Source organism: Brassica oleracea, chromosome C8, assembly GCF_000695525.1.
Source record: "Brassica oleracea var. oleracea cultivar TO1000 chromosome C8, BOL, whole genome shotgun sequence".
Lineage (NCBI taxonomy): Eukaryota > Viridiplantae > Streptophyta > Magnoliopsida > Brassicales > Brassicaceae > Brassica > Brassica oleracea.
The window spans coordinates 25,605,086-25,622,671 of record NC_027755.1 but is presented as its reverse complement, the minus strand read 5'-3'; the positions used below and the strand labels follow the sequence as shown (position 1 = coordinate 25,622,671).

The 17,586-nt window shown below is 35.9% G+C and overlaps 1 protein-coding gene and 1 pseudogene across 1 annotated transcript; one reads left to right on the top strand and one right to left on the bottom strand.

Annotated features, from left to right (window-relative positions):
* The first annotated feature begins 3,347 nt into the window (after positions 1–3,347).
* Positions 3,348–5,661, top strand: LOC106307138 (protein DEFECTIVE IN MERISTEM SILENCING 3-like). The gene is made up of 7 exons (XM_013744011.1): positions 3,348–3,502; positions 3,696–3,951; positions 4,021–4,246; positions 4,327–4,518; positions 4,591–4,911; positions 4,991–5,216; positions 5,354–5,661. The coding sequence occupies exons 1-7, from the start codon at positions 3,482–3,484 to the stop codon at positions 5,372–5,374; spliced, it is 1,263 nt and encodes a 420-aa protein (XP_013599465.1). The 5' UTR covers positions 3,348–3,481; the 3' UTR covers positions 5,375–5,661.
* A 61-nt stretch (positions 5,662–5,722) lies between these two features.
* Positions 5,723–11,196, bottom strand: LOC106309036 (annotated as a pseudogene).
* Between the last annotated feature and the right edge of the window lie 6,390 nt (positions 11,197–17,586).

Here is a 17,586-nt window from a genome sequence, read left to right as displayed (position 1 = left end):
GGATATATCAAAAGCGATAGAACGAAGCATATTCATCCGAAGTTCTTCTCATACACTCAAGAGCTCGTGAAAAAGAAAGAGATTGAAGTAAGATATGTCCAATCATGCGACAATGCAGCTGACCTCTTCACAAAATCACTTCCGACTTCGATATTCAGAAAACATGTTCGTAACATTGGAATGCGTCATCAGAAGGATCTATGACTGCTCATTCGAGGGGGAGCTTACGTAGTTGTACTCTTTTTACCTTAATATGGTTTTTCCCATTGGGTTTTCCTAGAAAGGTTTTTAACGAGGCAACAAAGACGTTAAGCGAGAGCGGAGAGTGACACCGGTCCCCAAGGGGAAGTGTTATGAAAGTCAGACATTTCCAACGCCGAAAATGTTGAAATAATTAAAGATGTGGGTTCCACTATCACTATTTGCACAGTAATTTTTCTTCTATAAATACGGAGTTTTCGATCATTTGTAAAAACACGATTACACCATCCCTTCTCCTTTAATAACACATCCTCTCTTCTTATCAGTGTTATCTTCTTCGTACGGGTATAAAATTTTGCCCTTATTTAAATTCCTGTGATATAATAAAATTTCAGTTCTTTTATAACAATATATATATATTTTGATTAAATCGTATTACCAAAAGTGAGTTGTTACGTTTCCTATAAAATTAAATAATAGTACGAACAATATAATTTAACTACATCGTATATATTTTTGCATCATACAATGTTCATATTGGGTTATCAGTGGGTTAATAGCGAAAGAAGGTATCCAATAGTGTATTAATGCAAGTGGAAGCTATTTACTTAAGGATGCATCAGGGATAAGAATGCTGAGACCGCAGTTTATGCCAGATTCACAGGGACCAGGTAAGTTGATTGTACCTTCTATCATCCATTCTGTTTGCCGGTATTTCAATAGCTCAAGGAATTACCGGAGGTTTTGGATTTGTTAGGTTATATTATGCATTAGACTTCCAAAAGCTGAATGAAGGTGCTTATAGTGTCACGCCGAATACTATTACTCAGTAATTTTTTTATTCGAGGTCTACATTTTCAGTTTGGCTCCCTGATATTGTTTCTTGGTTCTTTATTTGCTCTCTAACCATTTGAAACGTCTGTGAGGTCTACCATTTTCAGTTTCATATCTTCTTTTCATTTTTTTTTGCCGTTTGTGTCCAAGTATTGTGATCGCTATTCCATATTACTACCCTCTTCTTTAGCAGCTGATTTGGCACATTTCTTAAGCCCCAAACAGATACTTTTGTTTCGATATTATTTTCCTAACTGAAAGACGTTTTTAATCGACATGTTCAATGTGGTTAGGTTTCTTGCAGGTCATGGTCGGTTCAGGTGACCAAAACTTTGAAAGCTTGATGAAAAGTATAGGGGAAACATACCGAAACAAGCCATTGGGTTAGGTTCAATGTACCCATCTCTCATCGCATCACGGGCGGGTATGAAAATATTCTTTATAGCTTGCCTACTGGGAAGATAGATTATTTGGAATGGATACCACATTACTTGTGTAGTTGTCTGTTTTGTTTTGAGAACTTTAAATTACCACAAACATTTCACTGGATTTTTGTTTGTTTTGCGTAAATCTATGAACAGCAGCGACTTCTTCTGATACCATCAAGATTCGTACCATGTAGTTTAAATCAGTTATATGCATTGAGATATGGAACCATTTCAGTCGTTCATGCTACCGGAAGACTCAGAGTGAGATTTTCAAATTGTGTCTATAAGAGCGAATAATTTGATAGTTCAAATATGACTATGTATGATTTATAAAATTGGATTTAATGCTTTCAGGATGCGGTTGAGAATTTCAATCATAATTCAGAAGTTGGAGCTGGTGCTGGGACAGGGTAGTGCCTACCTTTGTGAAATCTATGCGTCCAAACTGACAACAAGCTTCAAAAGTTAGTTTAGTACTGAGATATTGTGGTCAATTTGAAGTATCAAGAAATAAAATCACCAACCACTAAGTAGCATCCCAGATTCTAGAGGAGGATGTTAGGTATTACTCTCGATGTAAAGAAAAAACATGATAGTTGAGGTTAGTAGATGAAACAATTTGCACCCATTACTATTGTATTATTTGGTTGATATCGTTAATTTACGAACACACCAAAAAAGTCTTTTATATATACTCTTCATACAGTTTTTCTGTTTGTTGGCTTGGAGATAATCAAAACTATGTATCATGAACAGAGACGAGTTGAAGATTTTTTTGGAGAGGTGGTGTGCTTTGGGTTTGAGTTTATCTTAGTCCGATGAATAAGATTTACTGTATTCGATCTTCATGATGGCTAAACTGTAAACATATGTCTCCTGAAAGTATTTCAATGAGAGACAAAGCTTTAAGTCTAAAAACTTTGTCTAAAAACATTAAAACGAAAAACTGGAGTTTGAACTTATTTTTGAAAATCATATTTTCCAACCACAATACGGTTAGAGGAATATAGAAAAATACACAACAAAGAAAAAAAATTAAACTAAACTAAAAATCAAAATGTCAAAGCCAAAAGATAAACAAAGAAACGTAGGTAAATCTAAAGAAAATAAATTACATAAACTTATAAATAAATTTTATCATTTCAGTGTAACTAAAAACAATTTTCAGTTAATTAATAACCAATTCAACTAATACACTTCAAAAATTAAACATTATTCATATTAGTTTATGAGTGAACTATTTCGAAATTATAAAAACTAAAACATCTTTCATGAAGAAAACGATTAACAGAGGAAATAAAATCATCTTCTTCTCCCAACAGTCCATTTCATGTTCTGTAGCCCTTCAACAGCTCTCCCATCAAAATTAGATGAGTGGTCCAAATCGATAAAATACTCTCGGATCAGAGTTTTTGGCAAATAAACAAATAAATAATAAATATTTTAGATTCAAATACTGAAACCAAAAAGTACATCGAAGTTCATTTGATATATACGAAAAATCCGGGAGTAGTCCGGAAAAATCTCTAGTTCTAATTAAAGAGTGATATAAAATTGGTCTCCGATATCGTATTAATGAATTGGGATTTCTGTATTTGGTTGGGTTCATCTCCGAGCACTGAACCGTCTGGACTCTCCGAAAATGGTGGATACCCTTCAAAAGAGGTTGCACCTTATTCAGATGAACCTTGGTGTTGGTTAAATTCGCTCATCATCTCCGGAGCTTATTGGGCCTTCCATTTTGCTAAGGCTTAATAAGCCATTACGACTTTCCTTGACCTTGTTTCTTCTGATCTTTTTACAAACACAAGAATACAATCGAATAATAATAAGGAAAAAAAAATACATGCTGACGTGTTCCTTCCCAAAAGAAAAGGAGAAATATTTGTCTTTCCTTAATTTCCAGAAGAAGACCTCTCTCTGCAAAATCGTAAAACCTTCAGTGAGAGAGAGACCACAGAAGAAGCCTAGATCGAGACGGATATTCTCCGCTGTTAGACATCGAAGCTTAGGAACTAATGTATCCGACCGGTCAACAGGTCAGTCCATCAATTTTTCAGATTTGTTCTGTCTAGTGTTCTTCTTCGCCTACACAATTTTTGGCTAAATGCAATCGCTTTCTTGTCCACTTCTTTAGTTTTTCACAAAAGGTTTCAGCTTTACGAATTTGAGGATTAGGGTTTTATGAAAGATTGGATTTTTGAATCAAACTTTTTTTGCATGAGATTGTAGATGTCGTTTCAGACCGCTCCGTTCATTGTTCAAAGTCCAACAACAATGATGCAGTTGGATCCAAAGGAAACAAGCTCAGGAGGTGGAACACAGAACGGAGGAGGGATGTCTGAGGCTGAGTTTGCTTTGTTCAATTCCGACAGGCTTCAGTCTGATCTTGAAGTCATGGGTAACAAGATCAAAGAGCATGAAGACAACTTGAAGTTTCTCAAGTCTCAGAAGAACAAGTTGGATGAATCAATCCTCAAATTGCAAGGTTCGAGATGATTCACCCCTGCTTATAATACAAGAGAAAGAGGTCACAAATGTCTCTTTCTTTTTGCAGTTCATATGGGCAAGCTTCATACCTCAGGCATTTCTACAATTGAAAACACCAATCTTCAGGGTGAAGATATCAATGAACAGATCCTTAGGCAAGTAAACTCAGCTGCTGGAGTTTTAAGCTATGTTCAGTCTCATCATTACTCGCAGGCTTCTCAGCTGGATATGACAAACGGTGTAGTTGGAGTTGTAGCCAAACTTGGGAGAGTCAATGACGAAAACCTGAGCCAGTTTAGTTCCAATTTTCTCACTCTCTTTTCCTTTTTGTTACCTTACAAACCTTCATGTGATGATTATTTTTAAAATGCAGGGTTTTGTCGGATTACTTAGGGACTCGGTCGATGTTGGCACTTGTATGCAAGGATTACAAAAGTGTTAAGCCTTTAGAGAAATATGACAACCAAGGCAACGTTGATAGAAGTGGTGCCATTCACGGGCTTGCCTCTTCTATTGGCAGAACCATTGAAGGCCATTTCGATGTCATATGTCTAGAAAATCTCAGGTACTTGTTCTTGTTTTAAAACCTTGTTTGTATCAAATCGTGTTCTAATGAGTTTGTTTTGTGAATTTTTAGACCGTATGTTGGCAAGCGCATTGATGGTGATCCACAGAGAAGGCTTGATCTTCCCAACCCCAAGTTGCCTAACGGCGAATATCCTCCTGGTTTTCTTGGATATGCTGTGAACTTGATACAGATAGATCCAGCGTACTTGCTTTGTGTCACAGGGTATGGATACGGTCTTCGTGAGACCTTGTTCTACAGTCTCTTCTCCCAACTTCAAGTTTACAAAAGGAGGGTTGATATGGTTAGTGCCCTCCCATGCATAACTGATGGTGCAGTGTCTCTGGATGGAGGAATCATCAGAAAGACCGGGATCTTCATACTTGGTACCCGGTATGATTCTGACAACTTGTTTCCCTCTTTTGGTTCTTCTTATTGTTTTTCACAGTTGTGTAACAAATGGAAGTTTCAGTGATGCGGCGGCGGCGAATGTGAGATTTTCGAAGCCAAGTGCTTCACAGACAACGGGAAATTATAGTGAGGCGGAGAGGCAAATGAATGAGCTGAGATGGACGAAGGAGAAAACACTGGAGGACATAAAGAGAGCGCAAGTGCTCCGTGATCATGCTCTCTACAACTTTGGCAAGAAGAAAGAAGAGTTTGTTCGATGCTTGTCTCAGAGTTCATACACTAATGAGGTAGTGTGAATTTACTTGGTGTCTCTTCTGGCTTATCATAGTGTCAGATAACTCAACCAAAGTCCATAGTTTGGTTTTATCATTGCAACATATCAATTTAACGTTTCTCTGTGTATTTATATGTTGTGGTGTTTCAGCAAATGATTTCTCCCAGATGACAAGAGAGCAAGCAAAGAAGCATGAGCTGTGAGTGGTGGCCTGTGCTTCTAAAGGAAATCATATTTTGACTTCAAGAATGTGTGTTGCAGTTTAGTTTTTTTTACCACAAAAGGAAAACATCTAGCGGCTTAGTATACCGGTTTGGTTTAAATTGGTTAGCTTCGGTTCTGCATGTCTAGTCATATTTTTGTTACGATTTGACTTGGCCATGTACAGTACATATGTGATTGCTACCCAACTTCAAGGCTTTATGTTTACATTGTCACAAGTGGTTTGCTTGCTTATACATGCACTAGATTGTTACAAAGAAAACTATAGTCACAGACCATCAAGTGGATCAGTTTTGGTACAGAGAGTGTTAATAAAAGCTTGAAAACAAAAGCAAAAGCTTTGCACAATTGCTTTTACAAGAACCTGGCATGATACCAAATGGTGAATCATAGCTTATTGTCCAGCCCTAATTACATTTAAAAATGTTAAATAATATGAATATAAATAGAGACCAATTAATTCAAGCAAACCACAATCAGCAGCACGGCGGAGCATGACCGTTAGGATTAGGATTCACCGGCTTCTCCTCCTTCAACAACACCGTTATTATCCCAAATCATCTTCACTCTTTTCCTCCTCTCGTTTTAGAGGCAATATGGAAGCTATGTTATTAACTACACTCCTCTTCTTCGCTTCTTCAGCTTCTAACTCTCTCGCCTTTGCCTCCGCCTTCAATCTCTCTTTCTCATCCATAAGTTTCTGCGGATCATCCTCTCTCTCTTCTTTCCTCAGCTCTTCTTTCACAAACTCTTGTATCTCTTCACTCACTCTTAACCGTTTCCTCGTCCAGCCTCCCAGCTTCACGTACTAAACGCCCTCATGATGAACTTGTAAGCCTCGTCGTCCATCTTGAGCTTGCTCGCCATCATACCAAAGAAGGATTTCGCATCGTCGAGTTTCCCGGATTTAACCAACTGATTTTGTAACCGGTTATACAGCGACAAGTTCGGTCTTAGACTGGACTCAGCCATCGTTTTGTAATAAGCAGCTCCTTCGTCTATCTTACCTTCCTTGAAACAAGTATCCATCAACAACCCATAAGTATACTCATCAGGCTTCACCTTTTTCTCATCCATTTCACCGTAAAGCTTCTCAGCCTCAGCCAACAATCCATTCTCGCACAGCTGATTCATCATATTGTTGAACGATAAAGTATCAGGACTACTACACCTAAACTCACCCATTCCCCTGAAAACCTCCATAGCTTCCTCAAACTTTCCTTCTCCACAATACCCATTAACCATCACATTAAAACTCCCCACATTCAAAGCCAAACGCGTCGGCGGTTTATGCTCCTTCTTCATAACCTCAAACAGATTCAAAGCCTCGTCAAACTTCCCGTTCTCGCTCAAAGCCCCCAGCACGTAGGTATAACCCACAGCGCTCATCTTCACCTTTGATTCCCCTCCAAGAGCTTCCTCATAACACTCGGTAGCTTCTTCCTCCATATCTTACAAGAAATAGCCTTTCATCAAAGGCCCATAAATAACGCCATCCTCAACAAACCCACCAAGCTTCTCCTTCAACTCCTCATAAAGCTTGAAAACGCCTTCACCATCAGAACCCTTCGCACACCCAATCATCAGATAGCTGTAAACAACAGGATCTGCGATAAAGCCTTTAACGCACATCTCCTCCTTGATCTCCATAGCTTCCTCAACTAAACCCTTGACAAGAATCCTAAACAAGGCAACGGAAGGATTCAACGGCGCGTTGTCCTTAAACAGCTTGTAATGCTCCAAAGCGAGTTCTGGTTTCTTAACGTCGAGGTAATCTTGGAATAACAAGTTGTAAGTGATGATGTTAGCGGCGATGCCAGCTTGGTTTATGAATCCGTGTAACTGCAGAAAGGAACCGTACTTGGCTTGCCGAAGCTGCGCTGCTAAAACGGTGTTCACGGTGAAGATCGTGGGGGCGGCAGTTTGAGTACACTGAATGCCGCGTGTAGAGAGCTGCTTCTTCTAGATCTTTCTCTTGGATTAGTTTCAAGATGTGGTTGTGGAGATCGAGGCGTTTTCCGGTGACAGTGGATACGGACTCCGGGAGTTTCGGGATGTTGGGGTTTAGGATCGGTCTAGTGATTTGAGGTTGTTGTTGCTGATGCTGTTGGTGGGATCTGTTTAAGGGGTTCAGAGGTGGTTCCAGGGAGAGACGACGCTTACGACGGCGGCTTCTTCCTGCCAGAGGCACTGGGCCAAGCCCAATGAAACATTCGACTTGGGCCCCCAAAAATTTTGAATTTTTTTTATATGTAAATAGTCCCCCAATTTGTAAAAAAATTTTTTTAGGTCCCTAAATTTTTGAAATCTTTACTAAATGGTTTTGGGCCTCCAAATTCTCAGGGCCGGCCCTGCTTCCTGCGTCGCGAAAGACAAGTGCCGGACGGTGGAAAACGACGGCGCAAGGCGAGGGCAGGAGGCTCTTGAGATTGTTTACAGGTGGTTGAAAAAGAAGGCTTTAGCAAACGACATTGTTGAAAATGATCGTTGTGAAGTTTTTTCAGTGGGAGTGGTGAAGGTTTCTTGAGAGGGTTTTTTAGAAGGGTTTAGGTTTGGAAATGATGAAGTTTTGTTTGATAACTTGGATAAGTATGTTTTTGCGTGGAAATAGAGAAAAAAATCGGTAAGGAATTTTAACGTGAGATTTGGGCTTGTGCCGTTCGTATCTGGGCTTTTGTTTAGACCAGAACCTCGACTTTTGGAGCGATGGATCTGAAATGTATAAATTAAGACATTTATTCAAAAATATATACTTCCATCAAGTTTTGTTTTTTTAAACATCAACTATATTAATAAAGCTCAAATCTAGTTTGTTAATGAAGCATTAAAAAGTATAGGCATGTACATTTTCCCGGATCCGAAACCTGAACCGAAACCGACCCGAAAAGTTCCCGAAAAGATCGGTCTGAGTCGAGCACGAATAATGCCATTTTACTCTGTTGGGTCTTGCAGTAGAGAACCCGCTGATCTTATACCGCACCCGAGATCCTATGGAGTACCCGAAACTTAATCTAGTTAGGCGTTATTATTCTGATTAATAACAGGTTTATAACCCGTTTAAATTGGTTTTAGGCCCGAAAATGATGGGTCTTGGCTATATTCGTTCAAGTGCTGATTCAAGATAGTAGCATGACTTATTTCTAACAAGATATGAGCCGCTGCGTTGCAACGGGTTTTATTTGATGTTTTAATTTAATAAAAATCATAAAATAATAAATTATTTTATTTTATTATAGTTTTATGATTGTTTTTTGCATATGTTGTTTGAGATTTATTTTATAATAAAAACTCGTTTTCACATATAAGTTCAAGTTAATATTTGTATTTTATAATCATGGTGCATAGATGAATTGTTATAAACTTTGTACATAGAAAATATTATACCTAAACGTTTAAACTGAACACAACCTGAAATAAGAAATTGAATAAAAAGTAAAAAGAAATAAAAGTCAAATACTAATCAATGACAATATTATACACGTTTTATATACTAATTTAATGTTTTATTAAATAATTCTTTAAAGTTTTATTTTGCTAGGATTTTTTAAAAAGTAATATTAAATACTATTTTACAATTTTGTTTAAGATTTTAAGAAAAAGAAAATTATTGTCATATAACCTATTACGATTATCTTCTCTTTAGAATTTGAGAAAAAAATAAATTGCTATAAAATAATTATTTTCAGTTATTAATATATAATTTTAAAATTACAGTTTTTACAATTCGCATTAATACTAATTTTACATTTCTTTGTTAATTAAATAATTTATAGTATCATTTTCATCATCAAATACTCTTTTAAAAATTATCTAATAAAATTTTACAATTCTCTTTTGGTTAGGACTTAAAAATATGATACAAATTTCTTTTGTTTAGGATTTGTTTTATAAAAAACAAAACAACTAACAACTATTCTTTTACAATCTTTTAGGATATTGGAAAAGAAAATTAATATTATATAATCTTTTACAATTATATTTTGTCTAGGATTTAGAAAAATAAAATTTCTATCAAATAAATATTTCTATTTAATATTAATTTTGTTTAAAAAAGTTGCCATTTTCGAAATTTTTTTTTTCAATATCATTAATATTTTTACAATTTCCTTGTTAATTAAATAATTGTTACTATCATGTTTATCATTAATTTTTTTTAAGTAAAAATTACTATTAAATCAAATTTTACAATTCTCTCTGGTCTGGATATATAAAAAAAAATCTTAATTGGTTAAGATTAGAAAATAATTTTTTTTAGAAATCTCTTTTATTTAGGATTTTAGAAAAAGAAAAATTTATTTTCACATAATGACAGTTTTTATTGACACATTCACTATCTAACTTTTTTAGTTGACACATGTCACAATCATATCAGATAAAATATTTGAAGTTATTTTTGGTTTATATTTTCTTTAACACAAAATTATTAAAAAGTAAAGTTAGTTAATTATAAGAAAAATAAGATTACTTTTATATGTTTATTTTATTTAGACTTTTAAAAGGGAAACTAATTATTTGATAATTAGTTTTTCTTTTATATTTTTATATAGCTATTTTATTTTTAGCATAAAAAATTCTGTTAACTTATTTATATATTTTGTCTTATACATACTGTTAAATTATTTATATATTTTGTCTTATACATACAAACACATGTCACAATATTATCAAATAATCTTTTGCAATTATATTTTTGATTAGCATTTAAAAAAGGAAAATTACTATTAAATAATATTTATAATTACTTTTTGATAAAATTCTTTTGTTAATATCTTAGTATATTTATTTTTAATTATGAGATAGATTAACACATGTCACAATCTTAAATATATGATTGTCATGTGTAGCGATCATGTTAATTAGCAACTTTGAAGAACCAAGTTTTATATAATAAGATTACTTTTTGATAAAATTATTTTGTTAATATCTTAGTATATTTATTTTTAATTATGAGATAGATTAACATATGTCACAATCTTAAATATATGATTGCCATGTGTCGCGATTATGTTAATTAGCAACTTTGAAGAACCAAACTTTATATAATAAGATATATGCTTATATCGACCAAGTTTATCATTTCAAACTCCTATTAAAATACCACCATACCACATTAAAGCACTGGTAATTATCCCACAAAATAACTAATATATGGATATTTATATGAAAATTCTAAAAGATATTTAAAATTAAATCCCTTTTAATCTTCAAACCAATCGGGACCCGACAAGACTCGACCCGAATCCAAACTGACTAATTCTAATTATCTTATTGGACCCAAATATTTAAGAACTGAACCGATCCGGATCTGACAGGAACCCAACCGAATCTGAACCGACAAATTCTGATTACCCTATTGAATCCAAATATCTAAGATCCGAAGGATCATGACCCAACAAAACCCGACCCGAATGCCCAAACCTAACAAAGAATTTCTTTAGCAATGAAGTCTGCTAAAGTGTTGAAGTTCCTTGCAATAAAGACAAAAGATAAAGAGCTGAAAAAGAGGATAGAGCTTAATGTCCTGACAAAAAAAAAGCTTTAATGTCCTGGGTGATTTTGAGGAGATTAGTCGGATGGAGCTTGAAGAGATTGCTTTGACAAGAAGTACTTGACAATCAGATTTGATACAGATTTTGAAGAAACCAATTTTCTTGGCGTGGAGGAGAGCTGAAGGAGCTGCTAAGGCTTCTGCTTGAAGCAATGAAGTAACCTGTTGAACCACACATGATCCTTAACCCAAGGAGAAACCGTCGAGCCTTTGGAAGACCCATTGTAAGACAAGACCAAACAGAATATCTATTTGGTATTTGTCACTTTGAATTTACTATTATTTAACAATTTATTAAAATTTATGATTTTGTAAGAACAGAAATATTGGATTTCGATTAATATTCTCATAGGACGTATATGGCGATGTTTGTTATTGGTATGATGAGATACAAACTTCAGTCTCCCTCTCGACTATTGTTTTCTCTCGATTGTTGTTTAAGGTCTCTAAGAAACAAGTTCCAACTTCCAGTAATGCTTCATCTTAACGAATAACTACTGATGCACTTCTCTTATGGAGTACTTTCTTATTTCATTTACTTATTCTTAATTGATAGGTTGAATTGATGCTAGTATGATTTTTAGCTCTTAATCTTAAGCTGATACTCTTTGTACATACTAACTACATATCACATCGTTTATTTGAATCTTATGTTTGCTTTGGTCAGAGTATTTCACAGTAAACCGACATAACGGTTTTGTGAATACTAACTATCGCATAATCATATTGATTTCAGTAGTCTTTATCCCAGAAATGACTAAGGATGCAATCATATCATCGGTTTTGAACAACATAGATACACACATGGTTTTTGCACTACTGGTTGCGCTCAAATTAACGCTTTCATCTTAACTATTTACTAGATTTTGATCCGCGGGGGCGCGGAATTATTTAAAAAAAAAATATGATGCTATCTGTTTTTTATGTCACTATTTAGAATTTGACAAAAAAACTCGAATTCGAAGAACCGAACCGATCCCAATCCGAATAAGTAGTACCAAATCCGAACCAAAATTGATTAAATATCCGAATTATCCAAAATTCTGGTATTTGAATAACTGAAACCTAATCCGATCTGAACTGAAGTATTTTGGGTATCCAAAAATAGATTTATATACTTATATATATTAATTATTTTTAGATTTAATATATATAAACACATCCAGAATATGTATATATATATATATAATACTTTTAAGTTCGTTTAAATACTTGAAAATATATAAAAATAATCAAACGTAAATATCTAAAATAGTTTAAATATACTCAAAACTCCAAAAATATTAAATATTATTAATTCTCTATCCAAATATTTAAACCTAACCAATTTATATGCTAAGTTAGGTACTCTAGCATATGTTATGGCATATGTTATTCATATTTATATGTAATATATTCTATTGTTTATATTTTTTAAAAAAATTAAAGCATATAATATTTTTAAATTTTTTTAAAATAATTTAAATTGGTTATCCAAATCCGAACCGAATCCTCAAAGATCTGAACCGAACACGAAATCCTAAACATACCCGAAAATGAACGCCCACCCCTAATCACTATTATATATCTTATATGTGTCATCATAGGTTACAAAAATATGTGTTATCATATAATCAATCGTATTTTATATGTACCATCAAATAAGTAATCTTATAATTAATAATATTTTATACGTACAATCATATATATAATCACATATATTATATTTTTAAATTCAATGTGAAATATAAAAACTATAATTTAAGTTGGTGTTTGAAATTGAGCTTTATATTGTATTTTTTTTATACATATTGAAAACATTTTTATAATGGTTATTGGAAAATATGTTAGTAAAAATCAATTTTTGAATATATGTATATTTTTAATAAATTTTTGATATAAATCAATTTTAAATTATTATTTTGATTTGAATATCTATATCAAGAAACATAAGCCCATTACTTTTTAATATAATGTAATGGACTTCTATTTTTTTTAATAGCATAAACTCATTACTTTTTTTTTTTCATAACTTACTGCTATCCATGTTTCCAAACAGCATTATATTTATTTTTTTACTACTATCCATGTTTCCAAACAAATACTAAAGATACCTTTACTTTAATGAGATAGATGTGTTTCTCTTAGCTCTAACTAACGACCATTAAAATAGGAATATGAATGAGTAGGAAAAAAAATAAATAGGAACAAAATACAAGGAATAAAAATGAATATTTTTTTTTGTTTCATATCAATTTTGATAATGAATGTTTTTCTTCTATCTAATCCATTAAAAAGGAGTACAAAATTAGATTACCTCTTAGTTTTTCACTATATTTACAATGGCATGCTAGTGAAGTTATTAATTAACCTACTTTTTAGGATCTTTGCATTTTCTCTTCAATTAATGCATTTTCAAAATAAAATTTTAACTAAAAAACCATGGCAACAATAATTAATAAACATAGCTTTTAATATTCTTTGTCTTTCCTATTTAATATGTGTGTTTTAAAATAATTAATTCCATATATACATTTCGTAATTAAATACATACTTTATATGGTAATTATTTTACTAATTCCATATATACATAATAATTAATTCCATATTAACTAACCTACCTTATATGATTTTTTTTTCTTATTAATTCTTTTTTTTGATGAAATTTCAAATTTATTGATCATACTAGAAAGAATATATGTACAAGCCTATGTGGTTACAATTGAATAATAAGAGCAAACAGCCAAACTAAGTATCATGAGCTCCAAACCACCTTTGCATCAGACCTTGCAACCTTGGCCTTAAGTAATAACGCGTAGACATGATGCGGTTACGAACCGTTATGTCCACCAATCTAGCAATGTGCTCAACCGGCTTTGAAACATGGTTGTGGAGTCTCTCATTCCGTTATCTCCAAATGTAGTAGATAGTAATCTGCAGCACAAGTCTGAGCAGAATAAATGTAAGCCGATCATAGTGACCTGTCAAGAGCCTCGTGATGGTAGTATCCCAATCAGGATCCGGGTCCATGCCAAATAAGTTTCCTGCAACTTTGAGCCAAAGTGTGAACGTGTACGGACAAGCAAGAATAGATGATCTCGGGTTTCGTCTGGCTCTCCACAATAGAGAAAATATTGTGCTTGACCCCACTGTGCAGTGCGATGTCCAGTTGATAGCATGTCTCTTACAGCCAACCACGTGATGAAAGCAAATCTCGGCACTCCTTGCTGAAACCAAATCAGCCTACTCCACATTACTTGATCCTTCTTCTTTCTAATATTACTCCAAGTGTTCTTGGAGTTAAACTTGCTGCTATAGGTGTCGTCTCCATCTCTCCATAACACCCTGTCTGGCACGTTTGCAGTCAAAATTAGTGGGAGCTCTCGAATGTCATGAACCAGATCTTGAAGGAAATGGTCACGACATCTACGAAATCTCCCCTCACCATCTACGAACACGTCACAGATCCTAGCACTCCTTCCAATACCCAGTTTCTGAGTCCCTATTTCACCCGTTAGGTCAATCAGTCGGCCCTTAGGGTGCCACAAATCTGTCCAGAATCTCACACTACAACCGTCCTGGATCTTCATACGAATGAAACCTTTTGCAAGAGTACGAAACCGTAACAGCTTCCTCCAAACCCACGATCCTATCACAGTATCTTTTACATCCCAAAAGACCTCCTGTCTGAGTAGATAATGATGTACCCAAGTCACCCAGAGCGAAGAAGCCTGAGAGAAAAGCCTCCAGATGAGCTTCAGCACAAAGACAGTACTAACATCCTTTATTCTTCTAATACCCAGGCCTCCTTCCTCATAAGGACAGCACACATCTTCCCAAGCAATCTTTGCACGAGTAGTAATGTTTGGAGAACCACTCCATAGGAAGGCCGAGCACATGCTTTCAATTTCGTTGATGCAAGATTGAGGTAGACAGAATGCAGAAGTTAGTGATGCTGGCAATGACCGACTTAATAAGCTGCAGCCTCCCTGCGTAAGAAAGAGCCTTGCTCGTCCAACTGAGTAATCTGTTGCGAATCTTCACAGTCAAAGGCTCATAGTCGGTTCTTGTCATAATCTTCGTAGTCAGAGGCAGCCCAAGGTACTTAATAGGTAGAGCAGAGACAGAGAGGCCTACCACTCTTGGTTCCCTCTCAAGATCAAGCTTCCCTCCACCCGCAGCAAACACTGTTGACTTAGCTACATTTATCTTTAAACCTGATTTTTTTCCGAAATCATCAAACACAGAAAGAACACCACGAAGAGATTCCGGCGTTCCATCCATAAATACAACAATATCGTCAGCAAAGCTCAGGTGAGACAAATTTACTTCCATGCACTGAGGATGGTAACCAATCTTCTCTTCAGCAACAGCCTTGTTCAGGAGTTTGGAGAGAACGTTGCTAATAATCACGTAGAGGTATGGAGACAAAGAGCAGCTCTGCCTAATGCCTCTAGAGCTAGTGAAAAAACCCTCCAATTCACCATTGACAGACACCGAGAAAGTTGTTGTGTCAATACATCTCATAATCCAGGTGACAAATAAATCAGGATAATTCATAGCTCTCAGTGTATCTTCTATAAAGGACCAGCTCACCGTATCGAATGCTTTAGAAATACCCAGCTTAACAGCAGCTCTGGAGGAGACTGAAAGCTTGTGATAATCTTTGACAAGCTCGGTGGCCAGAAGCACATTTTCCAAAAGTAATCTCCCTTCCACAAATGCACACTGATTCAGCTCAATTGCCTGCGGTAGAGTGGCCTTTAATCTCGATGCTAGAATCTTAGATATCACCTTGTAGATGACGTTACAACAAGCTATTGGTCTGTAATCACTGAACTTCTCCGCATCCGCCGTCTTTGGTACCAAAGACAGTAGGGTTGCGTTAATGCTACGTGGCATAAACCCAAAGATAAAGAAGGACTGGACTGAAGTAATAACATCCTTACCAATCACTGGCCATGCTTATTTTTAGAATTCCATGGGAAAACCGTCAGGTCCGGGAGCTTTATTAGCTGGCATGGAGAAAAGAGTATCTTTGATCTCATTTGCAGATACTGGTCTCATTAGGAGCGCTGCATCGTCAAAAGAGCACTTATAGTCCAATAGTTCCCGAAGCTCTTCTTGCGAAGTGCCTTGGAGATCACTATTCGACCCATTAAGGAAAGTCGCAAAGTGAGAGACTGCCTCTGATTTAATGTCCGGTAACGAGGTTAGAATCCGACCATCTGCTGTAACTATCCGTCTTATGGTGTTCCTCACATTTCTGCTCTGAGCCACTTTGTGAAAAAACCTAGAGTTTCTATCACCAAGACCCAGCCACTGCACCCGAGACTTCTGAAAGAAAAATTGTTCCTCAATCCCCGAGATATGATGCCAATGTTCTCATGCATCAGAAGCTGCTTCAAATGTCGCAGTTTGCGGATCCTGCATAGCTTCATTTTGCTTTGCACACAGATCATCATAGGCCTGTTTTACACGCCCAGGCAAATCACCAAACATATCCCTATTAAGTCCACGCAACACCGACTTCAGAGACTTGAACTTCTCCTGGAAAAACTTTAGAGCTGACCGTGAGTTATAGAGAGGGGCAGACTCATTCCAAACACTAGCAACTACCTCAAGAAATCTCGGGTGAGAGGCCGTGTGATTGAAAAATTTGAAAGGTTTCATGTTTCCCTGAGGGGCAGCCCGGAGCTGAATGTGCATACGAAGATGATCTGACACACCTCCAAATTCAAAGGTTGCATAAGACTGAGGGAAAGCACTTAACCAACAGCTATTGACCATAACCCGATCGAGTTTCTTGCTGATTGGGTTTTCATCTTGGCAGTTAGTCCATGTGAAACAAGGACCAACCTGAGCTAAATCCAACATATCACACTGGAGGACTGCATTCTGAAAGTCCCGGATTGAGCTGCGGTCTGATCTAGTCTCTGTAAAACGGGAATGTTCCTGCTCGGTCAAAGCCACGTTGAAATCTCCTTGGATAATCCAGGGGTTTGAACTTCCCGCCACTGTGTTTGAGATCGTCTCCATTTCTCTCCACAGTTCACGTCGCTCGATGGCACAGTTAGACGCATAAATGAAAGAACAGAGAAACGTATCTCCTGTTGACTTATATTTTACCCACACAGTTATCATCTGAGCGCTTGTCAAGACATGACAAACCTCCATCTCCTCCGACCAAACAACCCAAATCCTTCCCAAGCGGTGATGAGTGTAGTTGTGTAGACAACTCCAGCCTGGGAATGTTTCATCAAAGATTTTTTTAAAACTTCCTACTTGAACCTTCGTCTCCAGTAAACAACCAAAGGAGAGTTTCGCAGCCATAATCCAGTACTTTACAGCTTTGCGTTTGCGTGGCTGATTGAACCCACGCATGTTCCAAGCGAAGATAGATGACATCAGTGCTTCCGGAGGGAAGCTTTCTTGCTATTTTGTTGCCCCTTCTGCTGCTGAGTAACAGCCTGAACCAGATCGCGTGAGTTTACTATTGCCCTCCTCAAACTTTTCCCTCTGCTACGCTGAGTTGTACCCTGTCTGTGTACTGCAACCGAAGTCTTTTTTGTTATGTCCTCTGCATAGACTTCTTCTTCTGAATTTTTCCCTTCCTCCTCCATTTCCACATCCT